General features: G+C 41.2%; 2 protein-coding genes and 2 non-coding genes across 11 annotated transcripts in view; all 4 read left to right on the forward strand.

Moving 5' to 3' along the window:
- arid4b (AT-rich interaction domain 4B) overlaps window positions 1-2,609 on the forward strand; it is a 47,459-nt gene extending 44,850 nt beyond the window's left edge. For all 5 annotated transcript variants that reach the window (XM_077494386.1, XM_077494387.1, XM_077494390.1 and 2 more), the window contains 2 exons: window positions 111-257; window positions 472-2,609. In XM_077494386.1, coding sequence (XP_077350512.1) covers window positions 111-257; window positions 472-620 — 296 coding nt within the window. In that variant the 3' untranslated portion in view covers window positions 621-2,609. The remainder of the gene's footprint in view (window positions 1-110; window positions 258-471) is intronic.
- A 293-nt stretch (window positions 2,610-2,902) lies between these two features.
- Window positions 2,903-21,091, forward strand: part of irf2bp2a (interferon regulatory factor 2 binding protein 2a) — a 43,514-nt gene continuing 25,325 nt past the window's right edge. Inside the window, exons 1-5 of one of the 4 annotated variants that reach the window (XR_013278301.1) lie at window positions 2,903-3,041; window positions 3,507-3,631; window positions 3,980-4,094; window positions 4,389-4,439; window positions 4,582-5,674. The gene's annotated coding sequence lies outside the window, so the exon portion shown is untranslated. Of the gene's footprint in view, window positions 3,042-3,506; window positions 3,632-3,979; window positions 4,095-4,388; window positions 4,440-4,581; window positions 5,675-21,091 lie in introns of those variants that run through there. The other 3 variants (XR_013278302.1, XR_013278300.1, XR_013278303.1) reach the window with 3 other exon arrangements.
- Window positions 3,676-3,810, forward strand: LOC144001835 (small nucleolar RNA SNORA14). The gene has a single exon (XR_013278612.1). It is a non-coding gene; the product is annotated as a small nucleolar RNA SNORA14 (small nucleolar RNA).
- Window positions 4,156-4,289, forward strand: LOC144001834 (small nucleolar RNA SNORA14). The gene has a single exon (XR_013278611.1). It is a non-coding gene; the product is annotated as a small nucleolar RNA SNORA14 (small nucleolar RNA).

A 21,091-nucleotide genomic window follows, 5' to 3' on the forward strand; every position in this document is an offset into this window, starting at 1 on the left:
TTAGCGTAATGAGCATTAAAGATAAAAGAAACAAGTGAAAGTTCCCTTCCATTGATGCCGTGACCCGGATAGCCGTGACACCCTAATAATTCAAATGCATTTACCACCAGCTGACCTGGAGAAAATGAGCAGTCTGGAGAGGATCTCGTTCCTTCAGGATAAGCTTCAGGACATCAGGAACCACTACCTCTCGCTCAAGTCTGAGGTGGCCTCCATCGACAGAAGGCGAAAGCGCATGAAGAAAAAGGAACTGGAAAGTGAGTTGCATGTTGTTTACCTGTGTTGTCCCACAGCTGGACTCCAATCCTCACTTCAAAGTGAATCAGCCAACAATTGGATCGGAAGTGCAGAGCAACTCGCGCACAGAGATAGATTCACACATGTCAGAGAACAAAATGGAGACCCCCCTACCTATGTGCATAAAAGCCAGTAAACATTTCAGTTTTACCAAATCCTCTTTCTGGTCCGCAGGCACTGTGGCTGCATCGTCCTCATCATCCTCCTCTTCACCGTCCTCGAGCTCACTGACAGCAGCAGTCATGCTGACGCTGGCCGACCAACCGGTGTCTTCATCCTCCTCCTCTTCACAGAACTCTGGGCTATCAGTGGAGTGCAGGTGACAGGATGTAGCAGAAAGGAGCCACCGCACTAAGCACTTAACCAGCACCCTGGGGCCACTGCCCCCATTCCCTTCCCACAGAATGGACAAGTCAAGCTACATACTGTAACAACTGGGGCACAATACCAGACCAGAGACAAAAAACAACAACAAAGAAACAAGCACTATTTTCTATCGACAACTGTTTTCATGGCAAGCTAATGGCACTTAAGTGCACTTTCATAACGATTGCATGGGTATTGGGGTGAAATTTGTCAAAACAGATCCACAATTGTCTTTTGTGCTCTACGTAATTCTAATTGACCATATATAAGAATACACATTTTACAAGCAATAGCCATTTCCATTTGATAAGAAATGCATTGGTTAAAGGGTGTTTTCCATTCAACTCCTTCCTGTGCTCTGTCGTCGTAGCTCAACATGCTGCCACCTGAGCTCACTGTTAAATTGAGGAATACAGATGAACATTGCCACATTGGCATTAAGGGCAAAGTAAATGTGTAACTTAACCATGTTCCCTGTCAGTCACCATCACAACAAAAAAAAGGCCTTTGTATGGCGAAAACTCAGTTGACAAAGCTTATATCTTCTTCGGGCATCGACATGTTTGCATAGAGTCTTGGAAGTTACTGGTAGCCACAGTGGATGGATCATGGTATGATACTGTAGTGCCTTTTAGTTCTTTTCCATGTGGCACTTGGAGGAAGGACAGAACTTTTTCCTGCTCCTCCTCTCAAATCAGATGGTTGCCTGAAATTATATATCCCTTACAAAAGACTTAAGAATGCAGTGTAACTGAGTTATGAGTGTTTGTATGTATGTGAAGGATAGTGAATAATGGATAGTGATGGCTTTTATCAGAATATGGTAATATTTAATTGTAGAGCTATACTGGATCACCTGTAATGAAATTACTACTGAATACTTATCCGGCTTGGGTATAAACCGTGCAATGATGCTGAACGCAATGGTCACATTACTTCACTTCATCTGCCTTTTTTAAATCATTTTTTAACCATCGCTTTGTTCATGCCTCCATTTTTAACTGCAGTAGTTGCCAGTCTTGTCTCGACTGAAGACTTGATGCATGACCCCAACTGGATCATTGACTTGAAAAGAGCCATAAGAGGTATTCACAGCCGAAATGAAGCTGAATCCCATGTGTACAGTGTTCCAAACGTGAAGTTGTTTTATGTTAAATGTGCTTTGTTTTCATGAAGTTCAGCAAAACATAGCTTCCCATCTATCATTCATAGATCATATCCACTGTCACATTTCTTTCATACTCACCCTTACCAAAAAATAAAATTCCCCATGTACTATGACCAGAATAAAGGTAAAGATATTGTAAATGTGCATTTATATTATACAGTGATGTATATGAATATGAATACAGTTTCTCCAGTGTTTCCTTTGTATAGACCTCTACTCAATGATAACCTGAAGTTACATTTTGTTTAGCACTTGTATGTAATTGTATGCTTTTGTTATAGATTTGTATATTGAGAAGTGTTTTGAGTCAAGCTATTTAATATCTTGCACTGTTAATAATGTACTTTTCTGTACAGACAGTTTTATGCTTTTAACTGTACTTTGTGTAAATAGTGTCACAGCATGCATGTTCTCTTTTACCCTCATACTTGTTCTTGTGAGATTTTTTTTTAGTTTGTCTATTATGTTATGACTTTTATTCATTTAAATTGATGTTTCCCGTTATTGTTTTCCCTTTTTTTTTTTTATGTTTTACTTTACTTTGTATTCAATTTTTGTTTTAATTAGTTTGTGCTTGTAAGAGAAGAATGGTGGTTTTTAATGAGGCTGACTGACCTATTTTTCAAACTGGAAAATGGTCAGGACGATGGATTATTGATAAAAGAGCTTGTTGAAATAGTATTTATTAGGTTCATCCAATGATGGTCATTATGTAATTTATTGTATAAATGCAAAGCAAAAGCCTCTGTTTGAAATAAATGCCATAGTTTGTGAAGTATCTATGTTGCCTGTTGGTACCATTGATATGTTTGTGTAATTTATTTTTTTATTTTTGTCCCCCCCAGTATTCTTTATGTATTCTGGGGCTATTATCGTACAACCTGTCAAACGATATTTGGTTCAACACTAAATTGTACTATTCAGTCTTCTGTAAAACCCCGAAAGTCGTCTAACTTGGCAATGGGAGCGCGTGAAGGTATGTACTAGAATTTGATTGGTCTTGAATGTGTCAATCATATCCTAAACCAATGAGATTGTACTTTCAGGACCTTTAATTGGCACCAACCAATCATTGACTTGGAATGTATCACGTTGCTCGAAACGTCATTATAAGGTGCTAGCCGGCTAGCTTATTTAGCTCAGTAACCGCTGTGCAGCTAAACTGAGCAGACTACGTACAAAATGGACAGCATTTAGTAGGGGGAGAACGGTGAGATGACTTTTAACTACATGCCCTGTCAAGCCTTTAACAAATCATCGTTTAAAGGGAAAAAAAAACACGTTAAATATTTGGCCAGAGCAGGTCGAAGCACCTCAGCGTGCACGTGGCCACTAAACCCACATAGGCTACTACTTTTGAAGATTACAGCAGCACAACAGTGAATGTGTTATACTAATAAAGTAACTCCATTAGGTAAAAACAGTCGAATAATTCAGTTTCTGTAATACTCTGCCTTTATAAATTTGTTGTTGCATGCTTCATTTTAGTGTCGTGAAACTGCATTACATCATACGCTACAGTTAGCGAAGCTCCAAATGTACAACATTAATACTTCACCTCGCTTTTAATTAAGTTCCGTGTACCTAATGTTATGACGTATGTGTGTAACACAAACGGTGTCATTTATTGCTTAGAAAAGCACGGCCGTCTAAAGTACATATTTCTGACCTGTAGCAGATAAATATGACCCTAACACTCGCACTGAAGTACACGTGGTCAACCACAGCAACATCATCTTGGCTTCAAGCAGATGACGCCACCTCCACATGTTCTCCACCAACCGCCTTAGCACTGACAAGGTGAGCGCCTGTTAAGTGTCAATATAACAAGCTCATTATTTCTCCTGCATCTTTGATAAACCCCCCGGTTGCCATCTGTGGCCTCTGGGACAAGAAAAGTTGCAAGATCAATCTTAGAACATCCAAAACCGTGAGCCACTTGTATGACGCTCATGGTTATTTCACCTCTAAGACACAATTCTGTGTGATGACTCTTTGTATGTTTGTAAGTTTCCTATTGTGTAGACCACTTAACCTCAATATTTAAGTTAATGTTCTTATGGCTGTGCATATGAAACTAATGAATGGCATGTATACCTGTTTCTTTTCATGGCTGTCTGTTATGTAAATGTTTCTCACCTGCAACAGGTAAAGATGACCTAAACACTGACAATGCAGCGTGTGGTCAACCTAAACACTTTATCAGGTTCAAGCTGGCATCCGCCTCCATATGTTGCCTCCCTACCATCTAAGCACTGACCAGGTGAGTGTCTCATAAACATTACACTGTCGTTTTTGTTTTTTGTTTTTTTTTTAAGTTCTCCTAGCATCTTTAATAAACCCCCCAGTTGCCATCTGTGGCCTCTGGGACAAGAAAAGGTGCAAGATCAATCTTAGAACATCCAAAACTGAGAGCGACTTTTCTGATGCTCTTGGTTATTTCACCTCTAAGACAGATTTATGTGTGATTCATCTTACTGGTTAGGTTTAATTAATGAGCAAAATGATGCCTTTATATTCTACAGTCTTTGGATGACTATTATCATTTGCTTTTCAGTGTGGCTTTTTGAAGAGAAGACGGACACTGGCAAGTTGTGCACTGTGCTAGGTAGGACTCCAGGTCTAATGCACTGGGAATGTGGGAGGTGGTCGTCAACATGCTCATCAAGCTTTTAGGATGACCAGAAGCAGTTCTCTGTTTTTCCAAATCTTGCTGAAGAAGATGGCTAACGATATGCTGTTTCGGACAGAAACTACAGAGCAAGACTCCAGATCCACACATCCAAATCAGAGAGTGGGGTCATGCTGATGGCATTTTTTTTTTGAGTCCATCAGGAGATTTTGGTTCTTTCCTGACAGAAAACTTTTCTTTGAGGGACTTATTTTGCCACTGGAAAAGGCCAAGGTCACTGTGACTTTGCCAGGAGCTTCTATGAGCTTCTTTTTGAAGCGTATAATTTTTCATTTCTCCGTGGATTTTGAAAGATTTAATATACATATTTGTGTGAAGTCTTGTTTTTGTCACACATCATGACTTAAAAGTTACATTAGGTTTCTTTCATTGTCTATTTATTTATTTATTAGATCTACCTCAAACCCAAAAATAAAACCAACATGTTTTGGACTACACATCCTTCTCAGTCAGCTTGACTAGACTATGCAAAGTGACTGGATGTTGTTTTCTCTCTACCTATAGATGGCAGTGGCAACTCGCAGTAGAGCTGCTGCTCTTTCTCCATGAAAAAGGAGAGCCATTTTGCTTAAGGAGCGGAAGCGTTCCTGGCGATTTCGACATCAGAATGCTAGAGCAGAGAGGACGCTAATGCTGGTTATCTAATCGGACCAATTTCTCTTGATACAGTGTGCTTCGTTTAGCTGGGTGAACGGGGTCATTGTGTTTTCGGTGGAAAAGGAGCATGTCCGCAATGTGTCTCCAAATAGAGCGGTAATTATTTTCCTCCCGTCTGCAGCTGTTTTTCTCTCTGCTCTTTCTTGACGTTGCCAGGAAACGGGAGGGAAGGGTGAACCCGGTTTCTACACTGAAACTACGCCGAGTGAAAAGTTAATGCAAGATGCTCTGCTTTCCATGAGCTCATGCCTACATAATGTCTTGTGCAGTCATTTTCACGTGAGCACGCGCACTGCAGAAGTGACTTGTTTGTTTGTATGTCCCTTGAAAATAAAATCTGGACGGCAGCGTTCCAATTAGAATGGAATCTGCTGGCACGCTGTCTGGAACACTTTCTCCACACAAGTTCACTTCCTTTGTAAACACTGGCCACTTATTCTCATAAAACTGAAGGACGCCTGGCAGGCAACTACTGTCTACCTGACATCAATGGTGTGTAGGACGTTCTATAATAGATGAGCTTTCAAATAAAATAGGGAGGGAATGTGGGAAGTTAAGTTCAGGAAGTGAAAAACTGGTTGTATATCTATCTGAAATATTTCAGGATGTTTTTATTTGCATAATTGCAGCTAAACACCAAATTTGCTATCACAAGAAATTTGAATATTACAGAAGCAATAAAAATGAGTATTAGTGTCATAGACATTCTCTTGGATGTTTAATTTTTCCTAAAAAGTATTTTCCAAGTCAACCCCCCACCCAGTGTGTTCTCTTGTCATACAGTAATGCGCATTTAGTTCCTGAACGTCCCCCTCACTTTTAAAGCTCGAGTTAATTTGGTTCCTCTAGAATCCGAATTTATGCTACAAATGTTTTATTGTGACGTCAAATATAGCAATAGTAAACAACACAAAAGACTTGAATTTTGTACAAACATATACACAAAAATCATATTCCATTTTATTTTTGCACACCACTGAATTTACAAGTACCTTTTTCTTACTGTACTACCAAAAATGAAGTTATTGTGCATTCCCCCTCTGTTTAAAAAGTTAAAACATTTATAAAAACGTCGATATTTTACACTGCAGTGCAAATAACAGCAGGACAACCAACGCGAAGTAGTATTTGTATTTGCAATTTTGCATGGTGTAATCAAATTACCATGATGACTTCACTTATCTGTGAGGGTGTGTTCAAGTCCTATGCATGAATCCGTCATACTTCTTTCAGTGCTTTTAAAATAGCCCAATAGGTGGTGCGGTTTGTAATAACTATGTTGCATTCACGGCGACGTTTGTGCAACACTGGATTATGAGTCAGCGCTTCAATTTTGTGTTGGAGAGAAAACGCGCAACGCTCCTCGTGTACGGTAGGGGGCACTGTGGCTCCGAGCTACCCGGGAGGGAAGGGTGAACCACACGCCCCACTTTTCCGAGGTGTGAATGAAGGATGAGATCACAGCAGCTCAATTTGACAGCTTTAAAAACGTCTGCAGCATGTGTTCATGTATTTGTGATGCTTTTACTTAAGTGCGCACGATAACTCTTTCCAAATCAAGGAAGTAAGCTGTCAATGACGGTTATGTTAAAATCCCTGCACGGAGAAAAAGCCGTATTTAAAACCACAAGTCCACTTATTTAATATATGTGTGTTCATGGGGCTATTAGGAAGAATTTTTAAGATGTGGAAGACATGATTGGAGAACCTGTCACCAAATGATGGTCAGCAGTAATTAATCTTGCTCTGCTGTTTGGCGGTGTGAATGTCAGTCCGCGATCTTGTGCACCGAATGCCTCGCATAGCTCAGATTGGATATCTGACAGGTGGGGATGCACTGCTAACGCAGGAGCAGCTGTGTTTGGGAGTCGAGCGGCCAGAAATAGCTCGCTAGTATGTGGTTGCCATGGCAGCTTCGACACCAGTCTGAGGAGCTTTCGGTAAGATGGTGTTGATCTGTATGAGGCCCTGCGGCATATGTGCCGTTGAGCGTTTTAACACCCGATGTCCAGAGTCGTTCTGTCTGTGGCTGATGTCATGCATGCAGGGCTCATCAAATATACACAGTCACGGAGGGAAACATTAAACGCGTGCCAGAAGCTATAATAATAAACACTAGTTGGGCCCATTACCCAACACCTCCGTCCGTGTCATTCACCAAAGCGAGGGCGAAGATGTCCTAAAAATAAAGCAGCACTGTACGTGCTATGAGTATTAACTTCCACACAGATGACCCATTTTCCATCTCGGATGGGTGGAAAATGAGAGAGGGAGTGGAGCCAATCACGTGAATCCGAAGCAGGCTACAAATCCTGGTGGATTTCTCGTCCTCTTAAACCTTTCTGTCGTGTTTTCCCCCTTTTTTATGCTCTCCTTGTGGTCATCAGGAACCCCTTTCTGACTGACTGGGAGAGGAAAAAAATCTTTTGATATAAACAGTCCTGACATGGCCTGAGAGATGATGTCGACTCATGAATTTTCTGCTTTTGGACGTAAAATCTGAACCCTCTTTCACATTGGAGAGTCTGCAAAATGAGCGCATTGCACAGCAGTGGCATTCAGTTGCTTGACTCTGCCAACAAAACCAGGACAGTAGCTTGGCTTACATGCGGACTTTTTTTTTTTTTTTTTTTTTTTTTTTATTAATCAGAAGAAGCCGTCACTCAGGATGTAACAATAATGGCAATATCGCGATATCACAATATTAAAACTGCCACAATATCGTCGTCAAGCAGCACATCTGTTTAAAAAAAAAAAAAAAGACAGGTTGATTTCCATTTGTGCAGTTCTAGCACCATCTGGTGGCTATTTCTTTTTTAAATGCAGTTTAATTTTCACAAGGCATGTTTTGGCCCTTCTATGTTTAAACTCCATGGTAATGATCAGATGAAGGGGCACGTAATATGCTTCAATATTAATAATATTGTATTGTAATTTGTATTGTAATATGAGTCATTATGTTGAGGAACTCAAATGTGTGTGTGTGCATCAGCAAGTAAGTGCCTCAATACTAAATGTTATTGGAGATTTAATATCGTCAACCTCCCCACAATATCCTGATAATTATTGTATCGTGACCTTCATATCGTGATAACGAATTGTGATGTTTGGATTTTGTTACATACATCCCTAAGCCATCATGTAATTTATCAAAAGGGTGATCTATTCTATATCTGACGTTACGGCTACAAAGTGGCCATTTTGCGGAACCTCTGTATTTGGGTTTCCATCCACCCATTTTTATTTGCATTTTCAAGAAATGCGAGAATAAAACTGAATGGAAACGCTAGAAATTTGAAAAAGGGTTCAAAACGTTTTTACACTTAGAGCAGGTAGGATTTTGAAGCGTAACAAAAAAAGGAAAATGCAGAATTTTGGCTATGGAAACAGGTTTTGCAAATAACTGCTGGCAAGAACCGGATACACGTTGCACGTACGTTTGTAGTCCGGAAGCAACGTCGGACGATAAAGTCAGGTATGTTTGGGGAGGACGACAAAACAATTGCAAAAGCAAACTCATACGACATTGCACGGAGCGGTCGCTTCCTGTTCTTATTATTTTAAATTACTGGTGGATCACATCTCTATGTGGCAGAGTCCCCTCTCAATATTTGCAAAAGAAGAACAGATGGAAATAGGCATAACATAAGTCGCATGTCCGTTTTACACATTTTCAGTAAATTCGCTTAAAAAAATTTGAGACAATTGGATGGAAACCTGACTTGTGTGAAAAGCGGCTATTCTGCAGCCCTTCCTCCATTTGTGCTTACGGCCCCGCTTCCATTCAAGCCCTCTTGTTTGCATTCCCTGCCGAGCCGCATGGCGGGGGCCGCATGCACCCAACCACCTCCTAACGTCATCCTGCCCAACCTCCGCCTTTCTCATCATCATCAGATTCCCGATAAGACTGAAATTCAATAGTAGTGCTCTGCCTGAGAGGCGTAAGTGCATCACATGATTTGCGAATCCATGTTTACGCAGGGCGGTGTTTTGGCCTGGCGGCGAGCTCCTCTCAGAGGATGCCAAATTTGTAATACTACATGACAAAGAGGAGTAAATCGACATTTCCCTTCCTGTCTTCCATCATCAACATTATCTGTGCAATATGCGAGGGAAGATGCACAACATATCAGAGCAGCAGGGTGACGCAAGGGTTAACTGTGCAGACTGATTTTTTTTTTTTTTTTTTTTTTCTTTCTTCCTCTGCCTGTGATCTGCCCTCCTGTCTCTCTCTGGCACAGCAGAGCTTTGAATAGCATGAGAGAGTCAGACAGGCTTGTTTTGCATACTGTCGCTCTCCTGCATTGACTTGTAGCAAATCCCTGCCCTCGGGAGGCATGTCAGAGGGGATTAATGGGAGGGCCCGGGCCTCACAGAGTTCCCCATTGTAGCGGCACAGCCCCGCACTGTATTTTCATTGCACCGATTTGGGGGGGTGAGAGCGAGCAGGTGGGGTGGCGCTGCTGGTGAAGGAGTGTGTGTATAGTGTGCATACAGTGGCGTGATTTCTCACTGTCCTGATTCTTTTGAGCAAAAGGGAGGGTAGGAGAGAGTAAATAATGTATTTGGAGCAGCAGGATGGTGGCGGAGGAGGAGGTGGGGGCTTGACCGCACTCGGGGCATGCAAGGAAAGGCAAGGAGCCGTGCACAGGAAGCAGGAGAGGCGGGGGGTCGGTTGGGGGGTGGTGGTGGGGTTACAGCAACCCGGCTGTGGTCCTCTGGGGAATGTGGGGCCTCAGCAAGAATGCAGCAATCCTCCACTTCCGCTCGTCTGTTTTACCAAAACAAATGGTGTGCTGCTGCTTCTTCCTGCCATTCTTAATGAAAGACAAAGAATGTGTTTACATGAGTTCGTTTACAATTGGATGAATGTAAATAATGCATCTGGTCAGCTTGTCACAATAAGCTATATAGTAAAAGTCATTTTTGTTTACATCTGCTTGTGTATTTATTGGGGGTTCACTGGAGAGACAGAAAATAACGTGAAGACGCCACAGAGAAATCAATGTATTGTAGTTAGGCTTGCTTAGTGAGTGGCAACGTAACATGGCCGCCGCACATACAAGTAATTCCTGTACTCGAAAGACCAAAATTCCTTTCAACTAGAGCATGCACAGAACACAAACTAATTTTCCGTTTTAGTGCTATCGAATATTGCTAGTCACTATCGAACATTTTTAGAATTGATTAACCTATCAATTATTCAATAATTTAATAGACTAATCTGATTCATTTAAATTTTGCATTAAAGTTAAAAAAAAAACAAAAAACTTTTCCCCCAGATTTATTAAACAGTCATTAGTGGTTATTTCATACTTTGTATTCATATATAGTGATTCAACTATGTTACCAGTTTGGTCATTGTTTTCAAAAGTAAAAACAGATGTTTGCAAGTGTCTTATTTTGATTAAACAGAAGATATTCAGTCTTCTTTCATGAAGGACTACAGAAATCAGTGAACAATTGCTCTGATATGCTTTAATCAATGGATTTGGACAACTATAAATAAAAAATAGCTCCAAACGACCACGATAAAAATGATTAAAATAGTTGTAGTCGACTACATGTCGATTAATTTCGACAGCTCTAGTTCAAAGGAGGTAGTCCGATCGTATTTATATGACCAGTCAGGTTTGAAAAGGAGTAGGCTAACCCAGATTTTTTTTTACTCATTTGCTCCCGAAAATGTATAAATACGTTCTATTTTAAATGTTTTAGGTGTCCCAAAGACGTATTTATACGTTTGATTTTTTATGCTAGAGCATACAGAAGGCCTCTCTACTGCAGAGAACGGTTGAAGCAATGGTAGTTATTACAAAAACGACCAGCAGTTGGCAGCAGAGTATAAGAGATCAACCAGGGCCATGTTAAGACAAGCTTCATTTCCCCACAGTTCAAATATCTGTACGTCTAACTTTTTATTTTTTTTAGCTTTGTAGCCTATTTATGTTCAGTTAAAAGGCCCTTAATAGTAATGTAGTGATGCTTTGATCCGACCAAACCTTCAACTCTCGTCACCCTTCAATCAGCAGGGCCACCATCTTAAAAAGTCGAGCCACTTTTCTAGTTGCCGAACATGTCTCCGTGCAATAATCTGGGATGAAATGCTCTTTGAAATCTTTTTTTTTTTTTTTGAGGCTGGATGTCACTCCCCTCCTCCGCCTGCGTTTGACTGTGATGAAACTTGCGCTATTATACCATCATCTCCTTATCTCCGTGTGTCACTCTCCCTCGGCTCTTCTCTCTTTCTCCCACTCCAGCTTTGTTTTTATGGGAGCGATGAAGGAGAGCGTAACCTTGGAACACGAGTGAAGCGTTCCCCCCTCCACTCCCACTGCTTCGATAATTCGGTGGGGAAAGAAATCAAGTGGAGGAAAGCCACTTTTCTTCTCCTTTGCTGGAGATGTAACCTTGGAGGAACTTGTGCGTTTGTCATGTATTGTCTTCCTGTGTTGCCTGGCGAGCTGCAACCCACTCGCTCGTTCACCTAGGAGCTACAAAGTGGGTCGGGCGCCTTGCATCTTGCGGAAGCGCAGCCTTTGAAGACTTCAGCTTTGAGCCGTGTGCCTCATCAATTCCCCACGCGAAAGCGCCATTTGAATGCAAGGCCAGCGCGCAACGAGGGGGCGATTTATCGGCCCCACTCGTTTCATGTTATTCATTCATGCGCGCTGTTTATAGCATGCGGGGTTCTGCTTGCTTATGTAACATAAGGATGATATGCAAGGGCTATGAAAGCACGGGTTGTTATTATTTTTAATGAAATCAATTTGACTATTAGTCCGTGGGTCATTCTGGGTCATTCTAATGCATGAAGCAAAGTGCAAAAGCGGAGTGAAATAGATAAGCCCCGCCCCTCCAGTGTGTCGTTCCCAGTGAGTGGTACTTAACACAGAAAATTCCTGATTTATTTGTCATTTGGGGCCTTGGATTTGTCACATTAAATCTGCTTTTCTCAACAAACTGGGGAGGGAGATTACAGGCTCTCATAGGCAGTGAGATAATAACAAGTCAGGCTTTGCCTCTCAAATGGAAGTCGTCAAGAGGATGATGCGGAGAATAGAGAGGGACATCGTGTGCTGCATCTCGTTCTCATGCTACGACTATAACGGCGCTTCTTCGGACCCTTTGTGTCCTGCTGGAAATATGATTTCATTTGGAGCCCCGATCCAATTGAAATGGCGTTCAGGCTCGCGATTGTTCAGTGAACCTAAGCTGCTCTTTCCTATCCTTCAGCCCCGCTTCTCACTCGCCACCAAAATCCCCCTCGGGGCGTGGGGCGACTGAACACATTGGCAGCATGCGTGCAGAAGTTGAAGAAACATGTTCAGCCCTCATTCCATCACATTTCTGTCCCCACTGTTTGATATTTTTTCCCAATTGACAGTAACATGTTCCCAGTGGGGTTGGAGAACATGAATATCCACCATTTGACCTATTTTTCAACACGCTTTGATCTGCTTCCTTCTTTGCTTGCAGTCTATTTGCGGAATCTATGATGATTGCACGCCAAAGATATGAGACAAACCGTGCTTGTTTTCAAAGCAACGCCTTTATTTGCAGAGAGCTTTTTTATTTTTTGAAAATGTATCCACATCTTGTTTTTTTTTCCTGGCATATAAAAGGGGGTCCTCAGAGGTTTCTGAATTATGTTTCAAGATTACAAACTCAGTTCAGCTCAGTCATGCTTAAAGTGGAAGTCAACATGAAACATTTCTTGACAAAAATATGTTATATGTGACCTCACTAGTGTAAACATGACATTCTGATTCATATTATATTTGTGGAATATGATTTATGCAGCAAAATCCAGCTGTTTTTAGCCTTCTCAAGGGGCAGCCATTTTGTCACTTGTGTGTAGAGTGAAAATGACCTCAATGGTGCTTCACAACCAATCAGAGGTCACCTGTTTTCTGAAGCTGTGCTGTGATTTGTTGTTACCTGAGACCTGAGCAACTGTGATGTCATTTTCACTCGAAAGCAAGTGGTAAAATGCCCCCCTCTGAAATGGATAAAAACAGCAGGATTTTGCTGCTTAACTCATATTCCACTAATGTAATATTAACCAGAATACCATATTTAGACTAGTGGGGCTGCATAGAACACATTATTGTCCAAAAAAAAGCTTCTGGGTTGACATTCCCTTTAATGTTTTCATCTGATTGTTGTTTTTCATACAAGTATTTACTGGAATTATTACTTCTGCGTTAAAATGTTGCTCCTTTGCCTTCATTAGTGATAACTCAGTGGCGGGTTTTGACATGTGTACAAATTGGTGTAATGTTGCCACTTTAGACCGAGGACCCCTATGAATGGAACTTCCATTGACGAACACAATCTGTTGAATTGTAATCACACCATTTATTCTAAATAAGTGGTTCAGAGAAGGGATACATAAATTATTAAATATGTGTACTAATGTGTATTTTTTTTTATTTTTTATTTTTATATTTTATTTTTTAGATTTTTTCGTCTACCGAGCTATTACAAAAAAAGAAAAAAAAAGAAAAAATGTGCAAAACACACACAATGAAGATTTGAACTGAGTTTTGATTGGCTGCACTCCATATTTTCTAACTTTTTGGAGGTTGCTCTTCAAAGGCGCTTCCCTGTTTAGCTTCATTCATAACGGCCACATTCTTTCAGCTTTTAATTTACACGCACACTCTGGTGATTAATGAGTCGGTCATTTTGAAAGTGGATTCTGCGGCCAACAGCTTTTCAAATTGAAAAAGTTGAGACCGCGTACTTGCTGCCAATTCAATATGCCCGTGTAATTATAAATGCATGAAACAATTAACACAAGTCATTACACATGGGATTGTGCGGGGTTGTCGGCTGGAAAAGATCCCACTTTGTCTCAATGCAGACTGAGTTAGTGTAGAGATACTCAATGGAGGCTTTTAGTCCAGCTGATGATGCTAAGTGAGAGCGAGGCATCTCTCAATGAAGCTTGGTGACAGCCCACCAACCCCTCCACCATGCACACTATTCTTCCATCGGGACAACATTTTTGACATCCAGATCCATTAGGAGGTTTCCCATCATTGAGCCAGGCTTGGAAAGGAGAGCTAATGATGTCATTCCCTCAGAGAGCACATTAAAATGTCAAAGTGCAAAGAGATGACATCATCCATTTAGCACACATTTTTCACATTTGTCTTTTACTCTTCGCTTCCCCCTGCAAAGTGGGCCGTCCGCACATACGCCGACGGGCTCGACGTAGGTGTGCAGATGTAGCATGAAATGCACATTTAAAGGAAGATATTATTGCATCAAACCACGTCTTCCCCTCCAGCGATTAATGGTTGGCTACCTGTGTCATTTTACACTTAAATTAAGGATTTTTAATAACACTTTTTTTCAGACAGATAAGTACGAGAACGCTTGAGTAGACACCGATACCAAGTATTGATACCACTAGTACTTTTGATGTATATAAATTTCCCCCCCAAAAAACAATGGCAGATAATTTTAAAGAAAGACCTACAGATCCCAATATAGCATTTTTCCTTAAAATTACATCAAATAATAGCAAATGTATTGTTCAAATGTCTAATTTCCATTGGTATCGGCCCGATAATGATACCTGGTATTGGTACTCTCCCAACCTGAACCTTTAGTTGCACTTCAAAGTTGGTCTCCATTTTTTACACTGTAAAAAAGAAATCACATATTGCACGTTAAAATTAGCATTTTGCGCTAGGAACATTGAGAATCACAGATTTGTTATTTATTTTTTTCTTGATATTTGAACAGCCAAGATTGTCCCGGAAAAGCCTCACTTGGCTGGCTGTATATTTATATATTGAGAGAAATAGTCTGTTCTCTAAGGCAACAACATAAATGCTTTCCAGGGAGAATGTATGATATGAATTATATTTCCACAAGGGAGACCTGACAGCTTTTTTTTTCTTTTCCATCCCAGTGAGTGGGCAGGCTTTCACTTCAATAATGGATGCTGGAAGACAGAGTAAGTAGACGTGAACTGGAAGCAGAGAAGGGGTGCTACGCCTCACTCAATAATGAATCAATTGATCCCCTGCAGATGATGGATACGGTTGCTATGACGACAGATGCAGTGTTACTCACAAGAGGTCTGCTTCCCAGAACTGTGCACTCAGCTTGTGAGTGCTTAGAATTGGAATTGTCAGTTGCAGGATGCGACGGATGAATGACAAATATATCGGAAGGTAGCTTTATCCGGCTGAACGGATGCTCAATCACAGTGACGAATTTAGTGTGCAAAATCCATCCGTCAACCTTCAAAAATTGCCCAAACCAATCAGCTGTTCCCGTTTTAGATGGAGGCAGTGGATTATAATGACAAGCGCTCATTCTGGATGTTCTTTTTAAATCTCAATACACACTTGACTTTCATGCGCATGGCGCTTCTAAAAAAAAAAAGAAAAAAAAAAAGTGTTTGCCTCGTCTGCATGTGTGTTCTGTTGCCACGGCAACATGGCTACTTCTGTTCCAGCTGGGACCATGTTGCCAAGTAACAGCTGAGATATGAAGAGAGGAGGCGAGAAGCGTGGGCACTGAAGGAAGTGAGTGGGAATATGGCGAGCCAAGGATAGGACGGCTCGTTCAAAGATGGCGAACAAAAGAGGAGCGAGCACAAGGTGAAAATAGCGCATTGGATAATCATCATAAAAAAAAATGTGTGTTACAACTATTGCCTCATATTGAAGATGCATTTTGTTTCCCTCTTTCTTTGTTGCCTCACTGCTAGAGAACATAAATGCCATGCCCATTCCATAGCGTCTTTCGTCCAAAGTTATAAAAAGGAATTGACTTGATACTAGTGAGCAGCAGCCTGTTTGACATCATTAGGAAAAAAAAAAAACATGCACATGGTCCGAACCAGAACAATCATTTATTTTGTGTGAGCAACTGTTGCCAGGCAGATTTCAAAGGGCTCAATCAAAACTCCTCTTAAGGCTTCCTCCCAACGACCCATTACGAGGTATTGATGGGGATTAGTCACCGATACTAAGTACCAATACCATTACTACTGCTGTTAATACATACAATTTACCTTAAAAAAAATCAATGGCAAATAATTTTAAACACCTGCATCTTAGTGAGATGTTTTTTTCAGGGTCGATACAGATGGCAATTATTAGTAGCCAAGGAGGCCAATAACCAATATTTGAAACCAATATTCATTTCCAGTACAAAGGGGGAAAATATTGGCATCATTTTTTTTCAATACAAATGCCAATCTTGTAATGTTGTAATGTCTTAAAGCATATTTATTGAACAAATTTTCAGACTTTTCAAAATGTAGATTTTTTTTTTTATTATTAATCTTAGACAATACACTTCATTTTAAATTTATTTAAAAAAAAAAAGAAAAAGTTATCAGTACCTCTTAAAGAAGTGAAAACTATAGCAAAGCCTTTTACAAAATTAAAAAAATAATAACGAAATCTTAAACTTTCACATTTGTTTTAGGAATGTCCCGAAAATCGAAATAAAATAAATAATTCCCTGAGATTAAAATGGTTTTAGATTGACCTTATTATTGGCCATCAGATTTTGAAAAAAGGCCAAAATGCCCAATATTAGCACCGGGCCAATTATTGGTCTATCCCTACTATATATCCCAATTTAGCATTTTCCTTAACATTATATGAAATTAATGGCAATTTTCTATTCTTCTGATGAGAAGACAGTATTGTTTTCAAACAGCAACCACCTGGCCATGGTGCAGTCACCATCACCGGGCAGGAAAGGCAAAATACAAACGAGCGTCGTCTAATTCTTTCCCGAAATTCCAAGTAATAATTGCAGTATGGCCGCACTGACCCCGCCTCCAGCAGCGGCACGGTGAGGGCACCGTGCTTGCCCGTGATTCATGAGCAGGCAGAGAAATATCGAGAACACTCGGGCTGAAAATGTGAGCGCGTCCTTGTAGTCCAGGAGGCTCCGGAATGCAGCTGCACTCGGTGGCCCCGTGTTGAGTCAGCACAGTTTTAGTACATGAACGAGGAAGGTTGGCCTGAACATTCCCAAGGTTTTTCTACGGTTGTTTATGTTGGACTTGTGGCTCGCATCCATTAAAGTCGGCTCGGCTTGTATTTTTAGCAGCTGGTCATGTTTGTCAGATTCTTTCAAGGACGGGCTACACCCAGTGAGTCACATCATGAAAGATTAGCAAAAGCGTGACGGTATGTTTTTTCTGGGCACATGTACAAAGACTCATTAATTGTCAACACATGATTATGTCACCCCAGCATTGTGTTCGACCGCCGGCTCAAACGCTTCCTCTGGTGCTCATTAATAACACACATTTTTGTCCCTTGCCACCCGAGCGTGCTGATTTGTTGCCATGGAAACGCAGGCCAATGACGTGCGTTGCCGCTCCGCGTGGGACTTTAATTGTCATCCCCCAAACATGCTCGTAGGCTCAAGTCACCGCGCTTGCTCGCCGTCTTTGTTATATGATCCTCATGCTCCAGTACTCCTCCACAATAAAAAACCCAACACAAAGCCCGTTGAAATCCTGTGCGTGAGTGACATCGCAGAAAACAACACGGAAAAAAAATACAACAACCTGTCTATTGAATTTCCTGCAACCTTTACCCTGCTCTTTGATCCAAACAAAACAGCGGCCTGGGAAATGAGAAATTTGACACCTGGAGCTCGGCTGACGTGCACAGGAAAGAAGAAGTTGCACGCAGGAATTACAGGTGGCCAAAGCAGAAAAACAAAAACAATGGAGGCCAGGCTTTATATAACTCGGCTTGCCTGTGGCGATTGTGCAATGCGCTGCAGTTGTCTGGGCTGATGTAAACAAGAGCTTTCGTGCCTCTGGAGGCTCAGCCATGTTCCTTGATGCAGCAGTTATGGGCACATGCCCCACTTTCATAAATCAGAGCTGGATAAAAAGGAAATAGTGTGAGAGGAAGAGAGGAGGGGCGAGAGGGGATACCGAGTGGGGGTGGATGGGTTCGGATGGAAAGGGGGGTGGGGGTGTAGCGGCTGAACAAGGCTCATATTGATGTTCCAAACACAGCTGCAGGCGTCAGCTGACTAGCTGGCCTGAAGCTCTGCCTCCCGCCTTTATCAGCTTACACTGTGACCTTTCTCTCTCTACTGGAATAGATCCCCGCCAACCCCCCCACCCCACCCTCGCTTTTCTCCGTGGGTTATCTGACCCTTTGCCACTCACTGTCCACATCCCCCGATGAGTTCAAGCCCTGTCCTCATTGACATCGGATTTCTGAATGTTGTTTGTTTTTAGGGACTTTACGCAACACTGATAGAGTACAAACAGGATTTTTTATTTTTTTTTCTCTTGGTGGTTTGGAAAGATTGTCAAACCTATCCATGTTCGTAATCATGGAAAAATGATTAAAATATAGGGATACCACTTTAGCAATTGTGATGAAAATGCATTTATTTTATAAATATGTCAGGCTGGTGGTGTGGTATTCGCTAATACTGTTATTTGATTTGGTGCATCCCTACTAAAAACGTTTTAATTTGGATGTCAGGCCAGTTGTTTGTAATGTGACGACCGACTGCATACTAACGGCTTGTCCAAAAGCGTCTTTTGTATTCCATTCGTCAGCGTATTTTTGAGCTCAGAATTTGACATGCAACACCAATGAACTAGTAGTTGCGGTTTTGTAAAAATACAAACCACACATGTTCTTCTGTTGTTATTTTTGTTGACGTACTCTCTCATCATCATCTTCACTGAAGACTTAACACAGACAACTATTTTACAATGTTTACAGAGAAGCTATTTTCAGATCCCATTTTTAAATGTTTGTGTTTTGTCATGCCAACAAATGTCCAAAATATCAGTTTTATTCTTATAATTTACAATCTGTCAGCAGGCCATGTTTGTATGACAACAACTGGGCTATACTTTTCTTTCGGTTTCAAAAAGTTGCACAGCAAACCCTGTCGCCATTATGTTCTCACAGGCCTACAAAATTGACTGATGTGAATGCACAGCAAGTTGTTGGGAATGGCAACGCATCAAAACCACAACTTAATCCAAACAGTCTTACGAAATGCCCTTTGTTGGTGTACATGTGAATTTAGTTCTGACATAAGAAAGCAACCCAGTTAAATACAGTAGCGGTTGTAAACACAAGACTTTGATGGAGAAAAATGATTAGCCCAAAAACATTAATGATAACAAATGAACAGCCGATATATGTTACATTTTAAAGCTGCATTTATCACTTTGGAAAGGTTCCAGACCCACCTGCAATATGTCAAGACCATATACTGTAAAAAAACAAAAACAAAATAGTTTTGCCCCTCCCACATCTTAAATGTATTTAAAAACCGGTTTCGAAAATGGATGGATGGGTAAACAAAGTGAAACACACTTTTGAAAATATTTCTTAAGCAATAGTTATCGTATTGTCCGAACTGTGTCACTCCGGAATCACATTAAGCCAAAAATGCATAATCAGGTAGAAAAAAAAAAAAAAAAACATAAGTCGCACTGGAGTATAAATCACTTGTTTGTTTGTTTTTGCAGGTAATTTATTTTACAAACTACTTGACCAAAAACAGACATTACTTCATCTTAGATGGCAAGTTATAACATTAATAAAATAATAGAGAACAGGCTGAATAGGTGTAAGATGTGCTAACACAATGAAAGTTCGCTATGATTTTCTTTGGGGGGGGGCATTTGTGTTCAGTCGTTGTTTTTGTAAGCTAAGGAGATGTTGGTGCGCAAGTCTAGAGTGCCCTTATGTGGCTGTCTGAAATTTATATACCCCTGGTATATTTTTTTTCTTGTATAACTCGCAGGAACAGCCAAATTATGGAAATAAAAGTGTGCCTTATAGTCGGGAAAATACGGTAGTAATAATGACACTGAGTATAGTACTTCCTATTCAACATGGCAGCCACTCAAAGTGAACGCTCTATGTATATATCTATGCTGACCGCTGTTTGCCATAAATGTACGTTAGCTTCCTTTTCTAAACGACTGGATTGACAGTCACCATAGTATTTCAAAAACCTGGAAGGAAAAAGCCCCATGATGAGCACGTGCATTTGTTTGATTGACGTCAAATCACTGGAGATTTACAGGCTGCCATGAAAAGATTCTGAGCATTGTCGAAAAGAACGTCAGGCCGTATGATTTCATGTGTATGAACTGCAGACACATTCTATTTTACTGCTACTGCTAATTACGATGTAAACATCATCTAATTTGAATTATGATTTGATTTGCCACGACCACAAGTATACAACAAAAATAATTCCTCAAAACTATTGCTCAAAAAATCCCTAATGAATTTGCCGCTTTGTGTCCGACTGGCCTACAATGGCTGCCTCCCTCTTTTTAGCGCCTCAGCACTTTCGGTTGTCTCGGCTTTCAAGCCTCGCCCTGAGATCTTGCACAACTCACCGTCAAGTCACTCTTCCTCCGCACGTCCACGCCCAACGGCGAGACGGATCAGGAGGGAGCCATGAGCGGGATTATCAGGCCACGCCGAGCAAACAAAAGCGGCACGGCTCGCTTAAGTAGACAAGTTTGGACATATTTAGCCACCTGAAAGTTAGCAACACCTTCAGAGTGGAGATGGAGGCGGCAGCTGTTGCGAGAGTTTTCTGTCCCCGCGGGGCGAATAGCAACAGAGGTAACTGTCAATCACTGCCCTGAAGGTCTCTGGGGCTTTTTCGCAGGGAAAAAAACAAACAAACACACCTCCCCCTTGATGACGCTCTTCAAGTGTTACTGGATAGTGTCTTCATGGAAGCTGTCCTCCCACACACACGGCGTCTCACACCCCCTCCCCCCTCCCGCAACGCTTTGCAGGAAACACTCATCCTTCTCTGGCGATGTTGCCCGCGGCCGCTCACAAATCCTGGACTCCTTTCTGGGAAACGAAGGGCTTAGAAGACACACACATCCGCACACT

The sequence above is a fragment of the Festucalex cinctus genome, chromosome 14 (assembly GCF_051991245.1).
Source record: "Festucalex cinctus isolate MCC-2025b chromosome 14, RoL_Fcin_1.0, whole genome shotgun sequence".
Taxonomy (NCBI): Eukaryota; Metazoa; Chordata; class Actinopteri; order Syngnathiformes; family Syngnathidae; genus Festucalex; species Festucalex cinctus.